Raw genomic sequence first — 22140 nt, 5'->3', positions numbered from 1 at the left:
GGGGGTGTTGCGTCAGCCCGTGCATGGATCTACTCTGAGCTCGACGAATGTCGGGCCCGGGGCACAGGTTGTGTTCAGACTGACCACGAGGGATTGGTGCTCCCTATCGTCAGGTTTGTGCTGGTGACTCAACTGGGTGACTTGGGCACAGAGCTCCCTCTGCTGGTAATTCTGGATTCAAATTCGCATTTCATCCGCCTGTGATTTTTTAAAAATGTTTTTGAGGCGTAGCACGTTACTCGGTCTGGTCACCGATCTAACTACACGCAAAAACACCGTAGTTTCAATTTTTCACGTAATTTTGTTAAATTCCATGTCTGGCCATTGAAAAGTGGTGTGACTTGAATGGAAAGTGCCCCTTGGTGGTAAAAGGGAACTTGAAGGAATCTCGATGGTATTTACTGGATATCTGAAAAATAGCTTGCGCTCATCGGATTCCACCAGTATAAATAAATATTCATATTTTCTACATTCCATGGGAAATTGTTGATAATACCACCTGCCATTCTTGCATTAAGTTTGCTATTGGATTGTTTTTGTAATTGTGGTGCTCCAGCTGAGCTGTTGTCGTCCTTTGGCTTTAAGCAAAGGGAAGTGTTTCTGTAAGATGACATTGGCAACAATATATTCTGAAATTGGATGCACATTTTACCATGTTATCTTTCAAGATAATCTGGTAGATTTGATGCGCACTATAAGCATCTTGTGCCGACTATGTTACAATGTGACTTTGCCCTGCACATCTGTGCACCACATTTTTTATTAACGACTGGATGTGGGAAATGTTGCGCAGTTATCCTCATAAAAGGGTCAAGTGACGACTTCTTATTGCGCTTTACGCAGTCCTGTCGCGCTTCAGCCGTGGTTATTCCTGAACTGAAATTTTATAAACGTTGGTGCTTTTGTGCTGATCTTTTATGAACGGGCTCTGATTAATGCTGACCTTAAATTCTTACCAGCTAAAAAAAAATGTCCGTGGCATTCACAATAAAGAAATAAAAATATTCCAAAACACTTAAAGTTCAATGTTGCTGACATCCTGGATTAAAATCTAGACGGGCTACTGTGATTTGAACTGGATTCTCTACCGGAGAGTGCTGTTCTCCAACCTGGTCGTCAATGACAACCCAAAAACAAGACTAAAATTTGCTTCTGCAATGAATGTTATTAAATTTCACCTGAGTATTATACAATATTTTTAGAACCGTTAGAATGGTCACTTCTTCTATCGTTAACATGATGGAGATCTGAGGTAGCTCTGATATCCGCTTCTGTTGGCCGTTTGCCTGCGGAAAGGGGGTCATGCTGCTCTGAGCGAGTTCAGTTATTCCTCTTATGACATAATACCGATCGCACAATGGATACGGTTTATGGAAAAACATATAAAGATTCTCTGCTGCTTGGCTGACAACAAAGTTTGGGCCCCAAGGAGACCTGGGCTTGAATTGCCCTGTAGGGAATGGGGGGGGGCTAGTGTTTTTCGGCAAGAAACCTACACAGCCGGCTGTGGCTTTAATTTTTTTCGTGTGCTTTTTGGCCGTCTGTGCGCACACTCGCATAAGTTTTGCCGTGCTCGAGTTTCCTGCTCCCCCCCCACCCCCTGCTTGTTTGGTCAGGTTGCCGGGGAACGATGGCGTGCTCTCCTAATCGTGGTTTGTGCTCCCCGCCCGAGTAGCGATAGGATGGCTATGGGCAGCGGCGGCAGCAGCAGAGACTCGTCGTACATTTGCACAGCATCTGTCGTGTGCCCGTGGCCTGATGCATGATGGAGAGCGCACTTCTCGCCCGTCCATCCAAACCCATTTAGGAGAAAATGAAATTGTCAAATGTCACGCTTGTTTTGCGATTGTGCTACATACGAAATGACCATTCCTAAAGTAGCTTCTGGCAGCATGTCGCTTAACATCGTAACACCATTCCAAACGACACGTGGTGCAACCTGAACGCCCATTGGAAAGCTATGGTCTCAAGATTACATTATTATAGTTCTGGTGAGAATGTTCAAGATTTACGTTTTGGCATTAAAAAAAAAAGTTTGCTCTCACGGCTTTTGGTGTCGGAGGGGAAATTCAGTAAGTTACGGGGACGCCGGGATCGCTGGGAATGTGCGGTGTTTGTTTTTGGTGGCGGTGGTGGCTTCCCGCTCGTGGCGCGGTCTCTTTCCGCTGCTATTGTCCCCCACTCGCTGGGGATGGAGATTGCGGGGAGGGGGGGGATGGTGGCATGGGCTCTCGGTGTGGACTTAAAGTTCACGGTGTTCCCGCGACGCCACTCGCTTCGAGGCAGTGTTTTGTGTTTATTTATTAATCGTTTCCTTTGACAATTGCTGCCTGGTGATTTAATCACATTTGCTGGTTATCAACAGTCTGGTCCACAAGATTACCACATTGTGAAAACTCACTTGGATCAGATGGCTGGGAAAATGTACATGTGGATTTCGGTGTGTTTTAAACATTGTGGCATTTATTTCTCAGGATGTTTTTGCCAAATCTCTACCATTCTGGGTGTTTAAAACAAAAAAAGCAGCATATTCTAGAAAAACACTGCGTGTGTGTGTGTTTAGTGACTGGCAACTGGTGATATCTCCCATTTTAGGTAACTCGTTGAGTGGCTCATTGGGACTTGACTTTCTATTTCGTGGTCTGTGCAGTCGCTGGAACCAACGCCATTGTCGTGGCAGTTAGAAGAATTTGTTCACGGCTACGCTTGTTGGATCTGCTCTCCTGATTTGGCTCTTTAGTGTGGAGGGGAGTATGGGCGTGGGGGAATTAAAATAAAAATGGGAAAATCCAAGCGTCCAGTTTCCTGTTCTTGTTGCGCAACAACCTCTGGCATCCGCTTGGGCCACGCTCTCGAGGAAGCTGATGTTGCCGCTTTTTATTTCGGGACTGCTTTTCCGCTGCCGCTCGCGTGAGACGACGACGAGTGCCGTCGTGCTCTGCGGGGGGAGCCTCCGCACAGTTCGAGGTCCGAGCGGTGGTGGCGGTGCCGCGTTTGACCCTTTTGGGAAGCGAGGCGCCTCTCGCTGCGGACTATGGCAGGTACGGCGGAGCGTTGGCGTGGTGGCGACGCGGTTCGCCCCTTGCGCTACCGGCCCTGGTGGCCCCGGGTGTTAAATTCTTTGACTGCGGGTTTTTTTTATTTAATCGGTGACAAGTATCTGAACCATTCCTCCTGAACCCTTCCCAAGGTCGACTCGTCCATAGATTGAGAGGTACCTGGTGCAATGTGTAAGACGTCGGTGTTGGGGAGGCAATTGGCCAGGTATGGCACTGGCCACGACACCCTCTCGCGTGTCGCACCAGCCCCTTTCTAAAGTAGGCGCTTGCAGCACTCCGCACCTGCGAGCCAAACGGGATGGATGTATGCTCTGTACGTGTGCCCTGCTGACAGACTCCTCAAAACCCGGTTCCCCCCTTCCCCCCCCCCCCCCCCCCCCCTTAAACAAATTGCCGCTAGGGTGTCAGCGTCCGGGAACGTCCCCCCCGTGAGTTCCGCCGTGCGCGCGTCTCTTCCGATTGCAGAAGACGACGTGGACTTGGAGGCGCTGGTGAACGAGATGAGCATCTCGTCCCCGGCGGCAACGTCGGCGGCCGACGGGGCGGCGACGTCGCAGCGGCAGCAGCAGCGGGGCGAGGGGCGGGCGGCCGCCACGCAGGCGAGGCGCGGCCCCCCGGCGGGGTCGGCGCCCGGCTCCGGCACCTCGTCGCCCGTCCACGTGTCTCCCCGGCAGGGCCTCCGCCGCTCCCTACCCATGCACATCAAAGCATTCAGGTGTGCCCTCGTGCGTGTGTGTGTGTGCACGTATTTTAGGGTCGCCTGTAACGCATGGGTTTGTTCTGTGACCACTTGCCAGGTAAGTCTTCTAAACGTCACTTGGCCTTGGAGAGCCTGGTGCAAATCTGTCTGTCGCTTGGTGGCGAGTCGTGCGTGTGGTCTGAGCATGGGTACATGCAAGGTGGAGTGTAGGCACGTGCGTGCGTGTTGGGACCGTGACCCAGTCAATGGTGGATGGTCTTCTGCTTGAACAGTCGCCCAACTTGATTATGTTCCCATTCATGGCTTGCCTCGGTCTGTGCTGGCCACTCTCATGGCTTGACGTGAACTTGAGTACCTGGTGCTGTGTGAACGCGAGCACTGGGCAGATGTGGGCGTTTGGGTGGGATTCTGATCACACGCTCGGCTCGTGTCCCATGTCAGCCTTGACAGAAGTGCTTGTGAAGTCCGGGGGGGCGGGTTGGTATGGTGGTTAATGCGCCGAGCTGCTGTCCTGGCAACCGGAGTTAATTTTCCAGCCGTGGCTATATCGTCCGTGCTACCTCCTCCCCGCGCTGTCATGGCAGCCACCTGTTGATTTTGCCTTTAAGCAACATCAGCACGGGATGCTGGGCAGGCGTGGCTGCGAGTCGTCGCTACCACCACGCCCTCGTGCGACCGTGCACACTTCGATGTTTGCACGCTAAAAGAGCGTGCCCCGACTGTCTATCAACCTAAATGTTAGCGTTGCACACGCATATGTGCGTGCACAAAGCAGGCAACTCTTAACTGTTCTTAGATGGGCCAAATATCACAATCAAAATTGCAATTGATAAAGGATTGTAGTGTTTCTATTAATTAAAGTTCTACTTTTGTAAAAATGTTATGAAATTTATTTTAAGTTGTCCATGGTGGCATTTTGAACCCAGGCCAAAATGGTCCCAAAATGTGTTCTTCTTTAACCTGGCCCTTGTTCTTCTTAAACCTGGCCCTTGTTCTTCTTAAACCTGGCCCTTGCCTTCATCAGAACTCTCTCTGCACTTGCTGCAAAAAGTCTCCAATTAAATTGTAACTGCACTTGTGTGGTGCTGCTTGCGTGTCTTGGTGTCTCTGCAAACCGTAAAGATTTTTAGAGGGCCACGTTATCCTTGTGCCTCCCTGTAAATAATAAAAAAAAGGTTCCACGCTTTGTATGTCGGCTATTGAGTGGCGTCCCTGCCAACGCTCGTCAAGCAATACGCGTTATCTGTCTGGGTGGCGCGCTCGTGTTTCCCAGAACTCTACATACAGATCTGGCCGGTTTTATTAATAGGCATATATCCTACCAACGGAACCATTTTAATGCCACTCGGTGCTCAACCACACAGGAGAGATGCCTGTGCTGCATTGGTGCGGGGAGTGCCTTACGGTGGAGTCGTAAATGTTTACTGACGTTTATCTTTTGAAATAAATATATAAATTCCGTCTAAAACAAGCTGGTTAAGCTGTTACATCAAAGGAACCTCGCTTTTTTGTTGGGCAATTTGACCTCGCCACACAGGTGTGTGAGCGCGTGCTGTACCGGCCTTCATTAGGTGCTCGCTAACGGCACTTGCCCCAAAAGTCTCTTCATTCTATACGGGAGATCTTTGTGGAAACGGGACACGTGTGAACTCTGACCCATGCCTTCGCGTTTTTATCGTGCCGGTATGCAGCGTCGTTTATAACATAACCATCTCAACTTTGTGTTATATAAACGATTTCCTTGCACTCTACTGGGGGGAGGGTGGGGGGGCACTGCGTGTTTGAACCCGTACCTCGAGTTGTGCCGCCTGTACACCCGTCGTGGTGAGCCTGCCGTGGCGTGTGCGATCTTTATGTAAACTAATCGTAGCGTTATGTTTTGCCTGTTGTAAATCCACTTGGATGAATACTTTATCGTGTGTCACTTCTACAGTTTCCCCACTGCGTGCGTGAGTACTCGTGTCTGTCTACGGTGGCGAGTTTTGTAATTTCCTCGGGGGGTGGGGGTGTTCTATTATGTTGTACACCCTTGTGTACATCACTGAGTGCTTGTGTGTGTCTCCTGAAGTCAATCTCGCATGTACCTCCCAATAGGTTATATTGCCTTGTGGTGTTCCCCTCTGGATTGCTTTTGCTGTGCTAATAGCACCATGCATCTCCCTGGCAAACGATCTGCATAACGGGCTAAGCGGCTTTCCATGTAACAAAATACCGATTGGCCTGCGCGAGCATGTGTCTAGTTTCATAACAGCGAGTGTCGCTGCAATCGCACGCAACGGTGTATTCCACTTGGCAAATCTGATTGCGATGATGGGACATTTCTGGCTTCCAAGAGGTTCCGCTGGTGTGCGTTGGCTTGCATGCTCGCGTGCAAATCCATAACAGGCAAGTGCCTGTTACCTTTTTGTGGCAACGTCATGGCCTGAAAATAAATAAAATGCCTGGAAATGACATTGGAATTTATGTTTGTTATCATTGCCCCCTGCTATCAAAATGTAGCAGGCCCTCCTGAAAAACTTACAAAGTAAGGCCCATTGAGCTTGTGTAGCTCCTTTTTTCCAGAAGCAATCTGGTCACAAAAATTATAGCTGAACGAAGAGGCTTATTTGGAAATGTATAGCAGCCAAATACTCTAAACGCGTGATGTTGATTCTAAAATGTGGAGGGGTGGAAAAGCTGGAGATGCCTGGAAAGAAATCCCCGGGAAGAACTTGTACTCAACATACAGGACAGGTCCCCTAAGACATGGTGAGAGGGGGGGGGGTTCTTTCCTGGTTTGGCAAACTTAGTAATAACATCAGGGGCAGTCCACTAAGGTTGGTGTTCATCGTCATGGTGTGGGTTCTTGAGCAAATTCATAAATGGCCGTCAGTCCCTGGTGCTTGGGCAGAATCCCTGAATGGTGCTCGTTTCCCTGTGCCGCGCCCCCCCCCCCCCCCCCCAGGCTACTGCAGCAGGAGGACCGGCAGAGCTCCTCGCTGCCGGCGATCCCCAACCCCTTCCCCGAGCTCGGCAGTCCGGGGGGTTCCCCGCTCCGTGACGGAGCCTTTCTGCCGGAGGAGCAGAGCAAAAAGAAGGTGAGTTGTGACCCTGCAAACGCACGCCTCGCTTGAACGGTGCACCGCTGCGGGTTTTGCCGCACTGCATGCCGGTGTTGTACACCACGCGGTCGGGCATTAGTGGCCTCCGCAGATCCATCAAGCAAGGAGAAGACCTAAAAGTAATCCATGAACTCGGACTCGGATATCTCACTTGTCAGTACCACCCAGAGGTGGGGCAACATTCGTGGTAACAATTTCTTTTTGGCCAATTATGGTAATTTTGATGTGGCCGTTTATCAAATGAATCCATTGCGGTCACCGTTTTTAATACGTTTTTGCTGCTGCTACTATTAGACCCAGATGTTCGACGTCAATGCAGATTATGGGCGTAGCATTTGTGTGGAGCGGTAGCTGTCGTTGGAAGACATTGGCGATGTGGTGCCATTGATGACGTTGGCCATGATGAAATCTTGATCTGGAATGGCATCATCTAAGTGTGGTGCACTCACCCTGGTTTTAAAGAAAATGTTAGTGTGTGTGTGTGTAATATATATAATCCAGTAGGGAAATGTTGAAAACCTAAAGTAAAAAAAATTCACACGGAGTCTTGTGAAGTGTTGGGCCACCAAGAAGGCCACCACCATGGCATGCAACCCAAACCTAATGGACCGCATCGTAAACTACCGCAGTCTGTCCTCCAACGGAGACGAGCACAACTACACGGACTCTCTCAGCTCCTGGACACATCGCTGCTGCTGCCGCCATGCACAGTAATAGAATAGCGTTGAGCGTAGCGAGTTGGGAAAACGAAACTGCGCATGCACCGTTCCTGCCGCTGGTGGCCATTTTTAAAGTTTGAGCTCCGATTGCCAAACCCTGCTGCATCTTACCCCCCCCCCCCCGGTCTGGCACGTTGGCCGTTATCGTGCAATAAATTATGTCAATGCCCATTGACGATTACAATCCGTCAACATCAAGCTAAACGGCCTAGGTCTAACAAGAGATGTGGAAAGGAGAGAGATTAAATAAAACCCGAGGTGCTTTTTGAAACGATGCCAAGTCAAATGTGCGGTACAAAATGTTAACCCTTTAATCGGCGTGCGGTACCGTTACTGTTTTCATAGCCATGTTTAAACATTCTTAGTAAGATGCCCTTTGTACGCGCTCGGCCATCTTGTCAATCCACGGCTGGACGACGGCCCTTCCTCCGCACCGTGTCGTTCACGAGGGCTGCCCCTTTGCCACCCTGGTCTGTGCGCGTTGGCAAAGGTCGGCGGGGGAAGCGTATAAGTACTGTACAATGATACATTTTGCCGTGCTACCCTCTGCTTGCCCACCTTTTAGCGACGCAGCCCAATAGGACCTGTTGTGCATCGCTGTCACCTGGCGAAGCACCAAGCCAAACTCAACTTTGCTTAGTCTGTGAACTCTGACTTGTGTTCACGTGCATTCGAAATGATTTTGGGCAAAGGAGGAAGGTGTCTCCTATGTACATTTTCCACCCCCCCCCCCCCTGCGCTATTTGCTTATTTTTAGGTGGGCTAAATGATGTGGCTCTCACATTAATTATTTGCAGGCAATTCCGTAATTGCCTTTTGTAGCCAGTTATCATTTCTGGGAAATTGTGCACAAACAACACCGATGGGAAAATCTTGTACGAGTGTTAACCCAAAAATGTCACTTTGCGTTCGCTGAAAGGTTGGTCGCTTTCCATTCTTTGTGGCTATCGAAATAGCACTTGCCAAAAAAGTTTGGAATTGTACTAATTATTTTTGCGACCGCATTTTTCCTGCAATCGCTGGCATTTCCGATAAAACTTTTAATTTCTAGGCCTGCTGACGCATTTTGCGAGGCAGGATATTGTACCAAATGAGGCGCCCCCCCTTTGGACTGCGTGCCCTTATTAAAGTGCGCCACATCTGCTAAAGTTTTTACAGTTTATAAAAAAACCCGCTGTGGAGGAAATAGAATCTGTGCCGTGACGTTTGCACGTGACTCATGCTCTTCCCGGTACAAGCTCTTCCAGCAAGGCTCTAAATTTTGTCTTCCGCTTATAACCTTTCATGTGGCGCTTCCATTTCAACCACTGCCAAGGTTTGAGAGGCGGTGGGAGCAGGGAGGTGTGGGTGGGTGGGTGCTGCGTGACGTAGAATCACGCCGTGGTAGCGCGGATTCCTGGCAGCACGGGGACACGGACTGGAAGCAGCCGTTGCCATCTGGGAACACGTTTGTAAAGCGATACATTGAAAACACTTCTGCTGTGAACGCATGCGGGGGGAGATGCACGCTGCGGCGCGCTAATAGGTAACGTGTGGCTGCAATTGAGTTGTGCAACTTTTTGGCGCACACGCTTGCACTCTGAATGGAATGCTTAAAATGTTTTGATTGTGTACCTTTTAATAGAACAGGACCAAAGGCGGCAACGTTAGAGGGTTGTGTTTTTTTTGATCCCAGGTGAGAAACAATTACGGAGGAATATTTTGGGAGGTCTGGCCCATCGTGCTATTGCCAATCGACCAAACCGAATAATTTGCCACCTTTTTACGTGTGGAACCACAACAGTTTCGACAAACGCTAATGCAGTGAAATATTTTGAAACGGAGGCTGCATTGTGGTCGGTGCAAGGAAAATCCTTCGCTGTAGCATACTGATGCCACGTCTGTTCCCAGTCTTCACTACCCCGCACGGACCTGCATGACGTTTTATCGAAACTACCTCTGTCCGTCGGCATGGGTTAGGGGTGGGAGGTTTCGTGGTAAATGTGTAAGTTGTAAAGAAAATTGGGTTTCAAAAGAACTTGCTATTTTGTCGTGAACGTGAGTTAGTTTTGGCGTTGTGATTTTATAGGTGCCAATTGCTGTCTCGCTCGACCCGCTGCAGATTCGCAACAAATCGCATGAAGAGCGCGGAAACTTTCCATGTGAAAACTCTACTCGCCCATGAGGCGCGTGCTCACTGCTTGATTTGTAGCTGTTGTAGATATTATGACTGGGAAACACGATGAGATTGAGCAGTGGTAAATGCCCAACCGTGCCTGTCCAGTTTTTTTATTTTGACAGTGGGTTTTCGCAGCAGAAACCTGTCCTGTTTGTTAATGGCAGAGTGGGCCAATAACAGAATGGTTGCTTTTTTTGGGGTGGAAGGGGACAAAGGTGGTTTTTATTTGGCGCGCCCTTAACGTAGTCCATCGTGTGGTGCCTCTCATTCCATCTGGAGTGGGTTTTTGTACGCCGGACTAATCTACCCATGTGCGCATCCGCACACTCGCTGCTTATGCAGATGTGTGCTTGGATAACGCCGTGTTGGACGAAACCCACTTTGGATAGGTGCCCTCTGTTCCAGAGGACGTTGTCCAGGCCGTGGTTCATTTCAGAGTGCAGGGAGCGTGACGTGCGCGCACCGAGGTGTATGCCAACACTCTGAACGTTCGAGAAATACCTTCATAGTTGGGGGGGGGGGCATGGTGCAGGGCAACAGAGACCTTATGGCATTCTTTTGCTTTTTGTCTTTTCCGGCATCACTTCAAGAGATGAAGTGTTCAGTCACAGCTGTTGTAAAGCACAAACCTGTGCTAAAGAACCTGCGGAAGCAGACTTCGCCAAACTACTTCTGAGATCCCATCAAGAGATTTCTTTTATCCACGTTTTGACACTCGAACAAAGCTTGATCATGGGTCACTGAAATGTAGATATAGATCCAGGATCTCGGTTATGCAACTGTCTGACCCTTGTGCTATGTGGATGTGGTAATTTAAAAAATATATAATGTAATGGATTGTCTTGGAGTGGGAGTTGCCTGAGATTGCCCCCCCACCTCAGAACCTATGTAGATGCCACACATGAATAGCATGTTGGATCCTACTTGCTGTACTGTGGACTCGCGGCTCCGTCTTATCTTGGAGTGGAATATGCCCAGGGCATTGAGCCACATTTGAGACTTTCGATTTTTGGGAACTTGGATGATCTCAAGCTGCCTTTTTTATTGTTACTTTTGCATGTCCCTCTGGTTTTAGCGGCATTATGTGCCATGTTGGCGACGACGATGCCTAATTGTTGTTTTTGTGCACTTGTCTTTATTTAGCCAAATTTGTTACAGCAAAAATGAGTTTCTAGTGGCTGGTAGATTTTTGTTTGCAGTTTTTTTTAATTTTGACTCCTAGATGCAACGTCCACTGACGATTACTCTTCCTTTGGACCCCCCCCCCTCCCCCCCGTTTTTTGAAAAATAATCGCTTTCTCTTGACGTGTGCCGCTCAGCCCAGTTTGCTAAAGTGCATAGCATAGGCATCGGTGGCTTTTAAGGCTCCAAGAAACAGGCAACATTTTAATCAAGCTACGTTGTATCAGTGGTGAAGGGGAAAACCAATAATATGCAAGGTTATGTGATACTAAACCGCCAAGTTGGCATGAATAAGAAAAATCCCACACGCACGCTAAGTTTATATTTATGCCTTTCTTGCCCTAGGCAGGGGAGTGAGGGCTGGCTGAAGTCCATCTGAGAAAATCACGTCCTCTAATTCTTCCCCCTCCAAAAGAATGTCAAGATAAGCCCCAGCATTTCGGGGTTGGATATTTCACATGTGCCTTGCGATATTTGTTTTATCAACATCAAGGCCAAGGTTACATGTGGTGGTGGCAGGGAGCTGAGGGGAGGGTGAAAACATTTTGAGTCGTGGGCTGCGGTTAAAAAAAGCGTGTTTTTATTTTCTCCACTCCAGGTTCTTTTAGTCGCACACGGAGCAGGACATGAGGGTGGAGGGGGGGGTAGAAAAAAAAACAAGAAAAGTAGCCTGGGCGTATTTTTTGCAAAACATTTTCTTTGGCAAAGGGGGGAAATTTTAATCTTCTCGCTCGGAACGGCCTGTTTTGCCATATGAAATAATGTAATGCAAACCTACACCCCGACCCTATTTTTAAGAGTACCCACAGCGTGCTTTATGACTTGCTACTGTATGAGAGTCGTCACTGGGGTAAAGCTACCGAGGACTGGCTTGGTCTTGGCAGGGCCGGCCGCCCATTGGGCCTGCAGGGCCCTCTGCCTCTTGTGTCCAGTGTTGACCTGTCCGCTGTTCTCTTGCATGGAGCTGTGCGGCGAGGGTCTATCAGCCACGTGGCGAATCTTCCGCAGCCTTAAACATGAGCCGTGTGCATGGGAACATACCCCCCCCCTCCCCATCGAGCACGTACTTCTAAATAATCGCTCGCTTTTGTTTTCAATAATACAATATGAAGGACGTACGAATGTTTGTTCTCTCTTGCCCATGTATAGTCTAATAATTTATGTTTTTCTTCCGTATGCCGGTGACGTGTGACCACGTATCGCAAAAAGGTCGACATTTTTTTACGAGTTTCCTGCCGGCCACTAAAATGCAACAATGCCGCCTTGTTTGCTACCTCCGGTGGTAGTGGGTGGCGTTGGCTGCCGGGTCTGGAGCAGGAATGCCTGTGCGTGCGTCTGTGCGCGCCGTGTATTTAGGCGAACACACACGGCGCTTGCACGACCCCCACACAAGTCCCGACGCGTGGCCTTTAAAGTGTCGACTTGTTTTCTTTTTAAGTCGACGTGTCCAAAAACGGTCCTTTTATTTTTTTTTACCAGACGAGGATGAAAATTGAGGTCACTTAATAAACAGCTGCTGATGAAGTTTAACAATGTATTGGTGGCTTCATGCCACATGGGTACAATGGCGTGTTTCGTGGCTTGAGTAACGCTGCCTTATTTTGTATCGGAGGCTGTGCATTTTAAATCTCCATTAGCCATGGGCCTTGGTGATTTTTAACTGTGCTTTATAAAAAAAATATATTTACTTTATGCATGCGTTTTTGGTTTAATTATTAGCAGATCCTAACTTTGCAAGGGTCATTAATTGCCTCTGCCAGCATATCCACAAAGATGGTTGGCAGGCAAACGAAATCGCGTTAGAGGAAACCGAGAACTGATGAAACCTTCTAGATCTACCCCCCCCCCCCCATTCTACGTAGAAGCTATTAATCCATTAACATTGCATGAAATCTATGCGTGCTTTCGCATTTTATCCTGACGTATCTGGGCTGCACCAACAAATACCAGAGATTGTTGACTGCTGTAAAAATGGTGTCGAGTGGTGACTGATGGAGATGTGGCGTGTGCTGTGTGCAACAGGCGCTTGGAAACTCCGAGTCCCATGGAGCTTCGAACACAGAAAAAATGGTAAGGTTGATCTTTTTGTTGTGTGTCCAGATGCGTTTTTAATTTCCCCATTCAGCTAACATCAGACCTGTGGTAATTTTTTATTTTGTAGTTGCTTAATTGTGACTAACTGCAATCACTGATTTTTATTTCGGCTGATAATGCTGCTATTCTTGTAACCAATTGCCCAAGTTCTGACCTTTTTTTATGGTGCTCAATTAAGAAGTGGCTTGGAACACCACTGGTAGTTTAACTGAGAAATCTCAACTCTGCTATATCCAGAGGTGGGACAAAGTCATTGTTATGCAAGTCCAAGTCGAGTCGCAAGTCATCAAATTCATGACTCGAGTCTGACTCGAGTCCAAGTCACATGACTCGAGTCCACATCTCATAGGTGGGACAAAGTCATTGTTATGCAAGTCCAAGTCGAGTCGCAAGTCATCAAATTCATGACTCGAGTCTGACTCGAGTCCAAGTCACATGACTCGAGTCCACACCTCTGGCTATATCCCATACCAAAGTCTGATTCAACTTGCAACCCCGCACGGAAGTTGCTAAGGAGATGGGAGCATTGTGCTGAAACCATGAAGATTTTGGGGGCTTTCATCCAGGTGGTGGTTTTATCATTTAAACGGTGCTCAAGGTGAAGAGCATTGATGCTCGTCTGGGTCACAACTGAACAAATGCGTGTTCCTTGCACATGGCAGACCTTCCACTTTTGAGTTGAAATATAAATTTTAATGTCACGTGATTTTAAGCGTTTCTTTTGTCACGTGGTGGTGGTTGGGCAAGTGGCCTCTTCGTGCACGATTTTAAACCTAGTCGCATATCTTGGAAGCTGCTCTCATCTCTCTCCTAATGGGCCCTTTTTTCTAACATGCCATGAACTCTGCTGTGCTGGTTGTGAAATGAATTTTAGTTTTGTCACATTATGGTAACTGATTTTAATATTTGTCGAGGGGGAAAATATCAATTTGGCAGACAACCACCGCCTGACTAATCTTGTTTTTACGGTGCACGCAAAGCGTAGCAACTATTTTAGACTTCCTCCCCGTGCTCCATTTCCCCGGATGTTTTACGTTTCCATATTTACTAATCTTTGCCGCTAGCAAGCGCTCAAAGCCATTGCACAATTGCATTCCCCTGGTAATGGATAAATGCTGGAAACTTGGGAGCACTGGGGTTGAGGAAAGATATTCGGTTTTTAGGGGTGGGGGGGGGGAGAAGCTGCAATTCGCTCATGACTTTGGCAGCAGATGCCCCCCATCTTGTACATCTGTGCAAATGACTGGAAAGCTCAATTCTTTTAAAGTTTAAAAATAGATCCATGTGTGATCGTCATCCCCCACTGGCTTTTGAACAACGGCGCTCTGGTGTGGTGCATGAAGCGACTCGTGGTGGGAGTGTCGACTGGCTGCAGAAATTCCCCCCCGCCATCTCCCTGTGATGTTGTCTTTTTTTTCTGCACACTCTGCTACACATGATGCTTTCTTATTGCACGCCTGTTAAAATAGCCATCTTAGTTGGTCTACATGGTGTAACGTGGACAACGGGTGTCCTCCAAAACCAGGAGTAATGTACGGTGGTGTTGACAGTGACTCGCATGGCGTGCAGTGTCGCGTGTGCATGAGTTACACAAGTCACCGCAGCACGCTGCTTTTTAATTTAACACTTTTAAAGACATTGGGCTGACATTGCCCGTGGCGCTTGTGTGGAGTGGCAGCCTTCCAGTGCAGTGAAATGCTCTGGGTGTAATTAAAACTGTTTTGCCTTCGCGGCTGTTGATGAACCAGTTTTATTCCAACGCCACACGCGAGGCTGGTAAATACTTGCCTACAAATACCGAGGGCTGGGGCAGCTACAATGAATGACGGCAAAATCCGAGCTCGACCACTGCACGCTAGAAACTTAGTCCAGCCTGCCCATCCCTCTTGAGGGGGGGGGGGCTGCTGTCGGGCGATGTTTTGAAGTCGCGGCTATTTTGTCGCGCTCCCCTCGGCGAATGCGAGGGTGGTGAGAAATTGTAACTGTGTGGCGGAGGGTTAATCCGCTATGCCCAGGTCTGTCCCGTAGCCTCCTGCCAGCGAGCCAAGTGCACCTAGCCTGGCGCGAAGTCTGACGTTACCGTCACGTGGCGGTTCGTCGTGGTGTAGTGGCACTCGCACGCTGCGCTACAAATTTCCGCGGCTTCGATTCGCTTCCGGCGAGTGTTGGTAGCCGGTGGTATTGAAACGTGTTTTTTTTAGTCGCTCCTCAGTTGACTTTGTCTTTTAAAATCAGTGCTTATTGGCTAGTCTGGTCTCCTCATTGGGGGAGGGGGTGGGGGACGCGACTGTGAATCTTGTTGGCTACAGAACACCCTACTGCGTGCTCTCCCTTGGATGTAATGGCTGCTTGCTAGGAGCACTTGTGCCAGCTGTGGTACATGGAGATATGACGGTGTGCGTGTCTTTGCTCTGTACTTGCAGTTTTAAGAATCCTTGGTGGGGGTGGGGCGGGGGAGTAATCCGTGATTCATGGCCTCGGCTCTCTTGGAGCTCTGAAGGACCAAATGAAGGTTGTGTCAAACGCAAACCTAATTCAAGACTCGTCAGCTTAAGAACAAAGCGCGCATAGATTTCGACAAGGTGACTTGATAATCTACACCCCCCCCTCTCTCGCGCCATGTGATTTGCTGAGAGGGTCACAATTCAACTCTGCAATCTTTTCTTGGCGTGACTACGTGGATCCCAAGAACTTGCGGTGTGCAATGTGAACAGATCAAACGGTCATTGATCTCGCACGCGGTTGGATGCCTGGTATTGAGTGGACAAAAACATAACTCTTAATAGATTTTTCTACATCCGATTTCCGAACCTCTATTACATAGACTTTTGTGCCACAATACTTTATTTTTCTTTGGATCTACCCCCAAATCTTTGTCAGTCTTTCTTCGGACTGCAGGAAACCGATTTTGATGTACGAAGCTGCTTCACAGATCGTGTAATGGACGTGTCGCCAAGTTACAACCGCAACCCCCACGTTGTTTGGCATAATTCTGAGCGTTATTGTTCCATGCCGGAGCGTCCTGTCCTCAATTGATCGGCTCTCTCTTCCTGGAAAAGGCTCGTTGTGCCGAACGGCGCCGCGACTTGAACACTCGCACATGGGAGGAGAGCGCCAGCCGGCAGCTCTCTCGCTCGCTGCCCGGCGGCGCTGTGCGCACCCTCCCCTCGGTGACGCGGCACGATACGGAGTGCTCAGTGGAACCGTCGCAGAGGTGGTGTCCGTGGGGGGCAGTTTGTGACGATTATCTCCCAAAGCTCTGTGGTACCTTGTTTGTGACACTGGGGTCTACACACGTGTTTGTAAAGCCTGTGAAAGAGGCTTTTGGGGTGCAATGAGTTTGAATGAGGTCATTTTGAGTGGTTTAGCTGCTCACGTGCACTTGCCATGGGCCCTGCCCCTCGGTGAAGGTTGAACAGAGGCCTGTGTTTGTGCGATTGGACTAAAGTGTCTTTTTAATGTCAAATGGATGTTGCGTCATCAGACATTGAGCTGCCGGATGACGGTTTTCCAAAGCCCCCCTCCGATCGCACGATGTAACAATCCACAAAGCAACAATAGTGCGCACTGCCGTTCTCGTCGCTGCTTCACCACTTGTGGACATCCCTTAGGCGTTTACTTCCTTGGCCGCCACTGCGTTTGGCACCGGTCGCTGGACCGAGATGACGTGTCCTGCCCACGTCCGTTTACTTTTCTCATTTGAAATATTAAAGCCAATGTTGTGCCTCGTATTGGCAAGGCAGGTTTTTTTTTATGGCGTGAATATTAAACGCACGACTACAACTTGGCATTCAACAGTTTGTTTGGCTTGACGCATCCAAATATGTAAGACCATGCTGTTCACTTGAATCTTTGTCAGCAACAAAGACGTGTGTGTGTGTGGCGCTCTGGGTTATTTTTCTCTTCTCAAGACCTGAAAGGCTACTGATTGCTAAAACCGGTTTACTGGGATGGGTGGAAGTTTCCATGGTACAGTTTCTCTATTTGCTGATGCAATGTCGTTCTTGCGATTCCTACCATTTTGACCAGGGCAGCGCACAGTGGTAGCGACTTGTGCATTGCAGCGAAAAATGGCCTGGGTGTTTCGGGAGCCCTTTCTGTTTCAGAGTTTATTCCCTGCAGTGTGATGGCTGAACACTTTGTATGGTGAACTTCTTTCGCACCGTACTTGGCCAACTCTGCTAATAGGGATGGGATTGGATGGACGATCTTTGTGGATGGTCCTCAACAGGAATGATGGAATCTGAGGGTGACGTTCACAGAAAACTTTAACAGTTGTTGTAGCAAGGGTAAGGAGGCGACGGATCGCTGGTGGGCGAGGGTGACGGTGACTCATTAGTCTCGCTGCATTACTCTGAATTATATCCAGTGCAGTGACGTTGCAACTTGGGGTGCTTCTCCCAGTTATGACGACCGTATTCCAAAATCAAGCTGGGGTGGGTGGATCCATCATTGATGGCACCTGTGTAAGTTGCCCATTGACAAGTACAGTAAATGACCAAGTAGGTCAATGATGCATGTAAATACTTGTGAGCATCCTCTCCTTTGTTCTGCAGATACTCTTCCTTGTGCGCACTGTACCGAAATGCAGACTTGATGCAACTTTCGTGGATTGAGAAAATTGTATTGTGGGTGTTGGTGATTTGAGCAGATTGTTAATGTGAGGTGACGCGTGTTTGGGTGGGGAGGGGGTTCAACTTGTCGACTTTCCACATTCGTTCCATCCGGCCTGTGGCGTGTTCATCTCAAGTGGTTTTTGGTTCATGAAAACAAATCGCCCGCTTTCGCTTTGCGTGGGTGCCATGTATTTTCGTAGCGATCTGTTTTAATGTCACATGTTTTTAATGGGGGCGAAAAAATACTTTTTCAGGAGACTAAAAATGGAAACCAATGTAGATCTTGGATTCAGGATGCTGGTTTTATTTTGGCATATAAATATATACCCAGCACCGATATTTTGTGAAAGGATTCAGAAAAGAACACGGTTCCTTTTTTGAAAATATCCCATTATTGAATGGTAAATATCTTTTGAATTAGAATTCTATGTAAAAAGTTTCATACTCTATTTGGTATTTCATAAGCACTTTAATTCGTACACTCAAGGTGTTGAAAAAAATAATTGCCGAGGCAGCTATTCTCTCTCGATGGTACAACAGGTTCCACGTTGCTCATTTGGTCCCAAGTTGACCTCGAGTGTCCCCATGGACTCGGCCCTTCTCCATTTTTCCGGTTGATCCCACTTTGCTCCTTTTCATGTGTCCATGTACAAGGCCCCTTCTGTCAACTCTCGGTCATCCTTTGCTGCACGGGAGGGTTGTGACCTTGTCCGCTCTATTACAGTAATACCATCTATGGCCTAGATTGCAATATTGTCATTTGTACATATATGATTTTGTATTCAACAATTTTAGTGAAATCAGTTGCCCCTTGAAATGCCGTCGCTGTCCAACCCCAGGCTCCATCTGTGTTCTGCCATTTTTTTATTTGGCACCAGTTGCTTGGCTACGAAATCCAAAACGACTGCTTATCTAGTAGCTATAGACCTAGTCTTTGTTCCTGGGCTGTCCCACACGAGTATTACATTTCACGAATGATTTAAAGACTTCTCAAGTCATGTCCAGGTGAGCCACTGGTGTTCTCGTGACGACGCCGGTGCTGCTGCTGCCTCGCGGATGGTCACCAATGCATTAACATGGCCTAATTGAAGGTGCTTGTTATGCATGTAACTTTGTTTTAATTACGAATGATCAAGCTGTCATCGGCCCAGAACACGTGGCTGGGAAATGATCCCTGCCAGGTAAATAACTCCATAATCTTGGGGTGCTGCATTTTCCCATGATGCAGTTCATTCAAATTTAATCCATTTTACTTTGGGCAGTTCCATGGGGTGGATGCACATTCCAGATATTTGAAAGTTCTGGGTCCTCCGTAATGATCATGAAGTGGCTGTTTTACGTAGTGTTGGACGTTAACAAATCATTTCTCGATTTTGGCGAGATGCTCGTGAAATACCGCGGTGGTGCCGAATGTACTCTGACGAACTGACACTTTAATTTGTGCCGTGATGCTGCTCCCTGTTCTGTCTGCCAAACCATCTTATTCCAAAAAAAAATCTATTCTATAGTTACTTTAAATCACACCGCATATGTATTAGGAGGACTTGAAAATGCTCTGGTTTTCTTTTGCGGCAAGGGCCATTTTTAAGTCCTTAATACTCGTTTTACTTTAAGAGGTTTGTTTCAAATTGTAAAGTAGCTCGCTGGAGCATGATGCAATGTAGGTTTGACTTCATTATCGTGAGGCGAATTAGTAATTTAAATCCACTTAGAAGGTAATCAAGGCTGACCATGTGAGGAAATCTGACCTTGTTTTGTAGAAAAGAGGCTTGGAGTATGGCTAAAACTCCAGTTTCTAATTGCATATCGGTTGAATTTGTGCGCATTTCAGTTGGCTGTGCTGCTGCAGTTTGTTAGTAAACACTGGAAAATGCCCATCATGGCTCATTAGCCGTAGCGGCCCGCACATGTTTACATAACTCCCCTGCTGGGAGACAAAAAAACCGCACGCATGCACGAGTCGCCACCGAGATTCTCACGTGACGGCAACTTTTTCCATCTTAGCTCGGGACTGGGGTATAGAGGACAGGTTGGGGACACCCGCTGATTGCTTTGATCTGTTTTTTTCAGCATGTGGGGGTAGTGGGTGCCAGGTGGCGCAATGTCTAAAATTGAAAGTTCAAGTGACCCTGGCATGGGCAACGCGTCGCACGTTTGCGATTTAGTTTTGTTCCGTGCAGCGGTCCTCGCCAAAGATCGTTGAGAGTCGCTTTTTTGCGATGGCCATATCCCCGGCAAGCTAGCAGCTCAACAGATCTCACCGGCCTTGGAAGCTAGAGGGTTGAGCCTGTTTAGTGCTTTGCGAGACCGGCATGTGAATAATCAGGCGTTTATACTGTTTGGGTTGATGGCCTTGGTATGTGCACCAGTGGGGTTGAAACCAAGGCGCCCGGGTGTGGTGTTGACCACCCACTCCCTCTCGTGTACTGTGCCGGCCTTCGTATGTGCTCGCGAATGGCGCTTGCCCCAACAGTCTGTTAAGACTATATGGGGGGGGATCTTTGTCATTTGTATTTCCTCTCCTTTTTAATTTCTTCCCATATTCCAAAATCGAATTAATGGAATTGGCCAAACCAACCCAATTTGGGCACCTTCAATGTTTGCAGATTGCAAGGCCGTCCTGGATGAATGGAATTGTATGGTATTGTGCTTTTCGGATGCATCCCGGTGATCGTTAACGCTCGCCTGTTGCATGTTCAACTTCGTCGTCGCCCAAGTCGGCAGTGTGATCCTCTAGTGCTGCATGAACACATCCCTGCCCCTTCGCCATCCTTTTTTGGACCAGTGCCACATCAGCCTCGCTTGTGGGGGCTTGAACTAATCTCGTCGCTCCACATCTGCGGTTCATTGCAGCTGCAGTCAATTTGGTTCTGCTCCAAAGCAACGTCGATTTTCCACCACGGTCGGCGTAGCCAATGGTGGTTGTCCATTGCTTGTTTTGAGTGCCGGGGATGCGTTGATTTTGACCGTTTGGTTGTCTAGGAGGAGTGTGCTGGCTTGGAAGCGCACGGATTTGCAGAGGATTCTTTGTTTTTAATGGAGACCAAATGGTTTTCCCAGGAGGGTTTTTGGATAAGTGGAAGGGGCTTGTGAAAGCAGTTGTGTGGACACTGCATCCACATTTTCAAGAGATTTAAATGGGTCACATAAGAGCAGTGATAATGTTAAACACCGCTGCGCAGACCATGTGGTGTGTGTGTGTACCTGGAAGTGGAGTCGTGGCACATTCGTGCCACGTACATTTTGCTACGAACCCTGTGGCCTGAGTTCGATACCAGGCCATGGTTACTGGAGAGGGAGGCTGGTGCTGGCTGTCACATCGGTGACGAGCGAGCTCCTGGCTGGTCCGAGGTCTATGTTGGCTGCAAGTAAAGCAGCTGGTGCGATGTGTGAACCTCATCATAGCGACTGGAGAGGGAGGCTGGTACTGGCTATGCCACTCCCTCGTGCAACATGTTGGCCTTAATAGGTACTCGCTAACAGCACTTGGCCCAACAGTATGACCTTCACAGGCCATCTTGTCGTAATTACCTCCATGACTTGCATAGTCCAACACACTCCTAAACAGAACCCACTTTCAATACCTGCCTGGTAGTAGGCCCTCTCCAGTGACATGAACCTGGTCAGGCCTCCCTCTCGGTAAGCTCTGCCTACAAAATGAACTCTGAGCATCGCCCATCTGTCGCGCTACATTACCGGTTGGTAAAGCGCGGACATGGAGCGCGACGCAGCCGGCTATGGGGGGGGGGGGGGGTCTGCTTTTGGCGGTGGTCGGTGGCGTGCCACGGTGCCAAGTCGTTCCAAGAACCCTGGCGGCGATGCCCATGTTTATATGTTTACGCGAGGTCGTGCCCCCCCTCCCGCGGCGGTGGCGTGAGCGTCGCCAATGGAAGACAGGACGAGGGTCTGAGTCTGACACCGGTCGCCACGTTCGGCCCGACCGTCTGTGGCCGGTTGACCGTGGCGGCGTGCTGTGGCACGCGCTCCGTCGCGGCCCTCTGCTGTTGTTGGGCCCTCTGCTTGGCAACTGCTGGGGGGGGGGGGCAGGGAGAAACACATTTTCAGGAATTCGATGGTTAACTTATTTGTTAACTTAGCATTTGTGCAATTTCTACTTACTTTGTATTTGTGGTTGTGCTATGGAAAGACTAGTTCCTGCCACGAATTCCATTTCTGCAGTTTCTACTTCTCTTATTAGACCAACATATTTGAGGGTTAAAGTTACTCTGATGGCAGGTCGGGGTGAATAATAATGTTCACGTCCTTCTACAACTTTATCCCCTTGCAAACACCGAGTGTTTGTCCTTTTTATTGTATCGTGCGTTTAGGGCTCAAAGAATTTTAAGTCGAAATAAGCCTCCCAACACGGATTCCATACAACCCGCAGGTGAATGCAAGGCCACCCATTTCGTAGAGCGATGCATTCATTGCATGTAGCAACACTGCCAGTGGTGGACATTTTTTACGGAAAAGCTGTTCCTCGTCGCCTTGACCCAAGTGGAAACGTGAAA

General features: G+C 48.5%; 1 protein-coding gene across 6 annotated transcripts in view; it reads left to right on the top strand.

Moving 5' to 3' along the window:
• LOC144729059 (growth factor receptor-bound protein 10-like) overlaps positions 1-22140 on the top strand; it is an 87645-nt gene that overhangs the window by 27926 nt on the left and 37579 nt on the right. For 5 of the 6 annotated variants that reach the window (XM_078608921.1, XM_078608919.1, XM_078608922.1 and 2 more), the window contains 3 exons: positions 3525-3774; positions 6704-6836; positions 12942-12989. In XM_078608921.1, coding sequence (XP_078465047.1) covers positions 3525-3774; positions 6704-6836; positions 12942-12989 — 431 coding nt within the window. Of the gene's footprint in view, positions 1-2261; positions 3042-3524; positions 3775-6703; positions 6837-12941; positions 12990-22140 lie in introns of those variants that run through there. The other variant, XM_078608923.1, reaches the window with a different exon arrangement.

The sequence above is a fragment of the Lampetra planeri genome, chromosome 31 (genome assembly GCF_965212315.1).
Source record: "Lampetra planeri chromosome 31, kcLamPlan1.2.h2, whole genome shotgun sequence".
NCBI lineage: Eukaryota > Metazoa > Chordata > Hyperoartia > Petromyzontiformes > Petromyzontidae > Lampetra > Lampetra planeri.
Note: the sequence above shows the minus strand (reverse complement) of the source record. Positions and strands in the feature narration are given on the sequence as shown.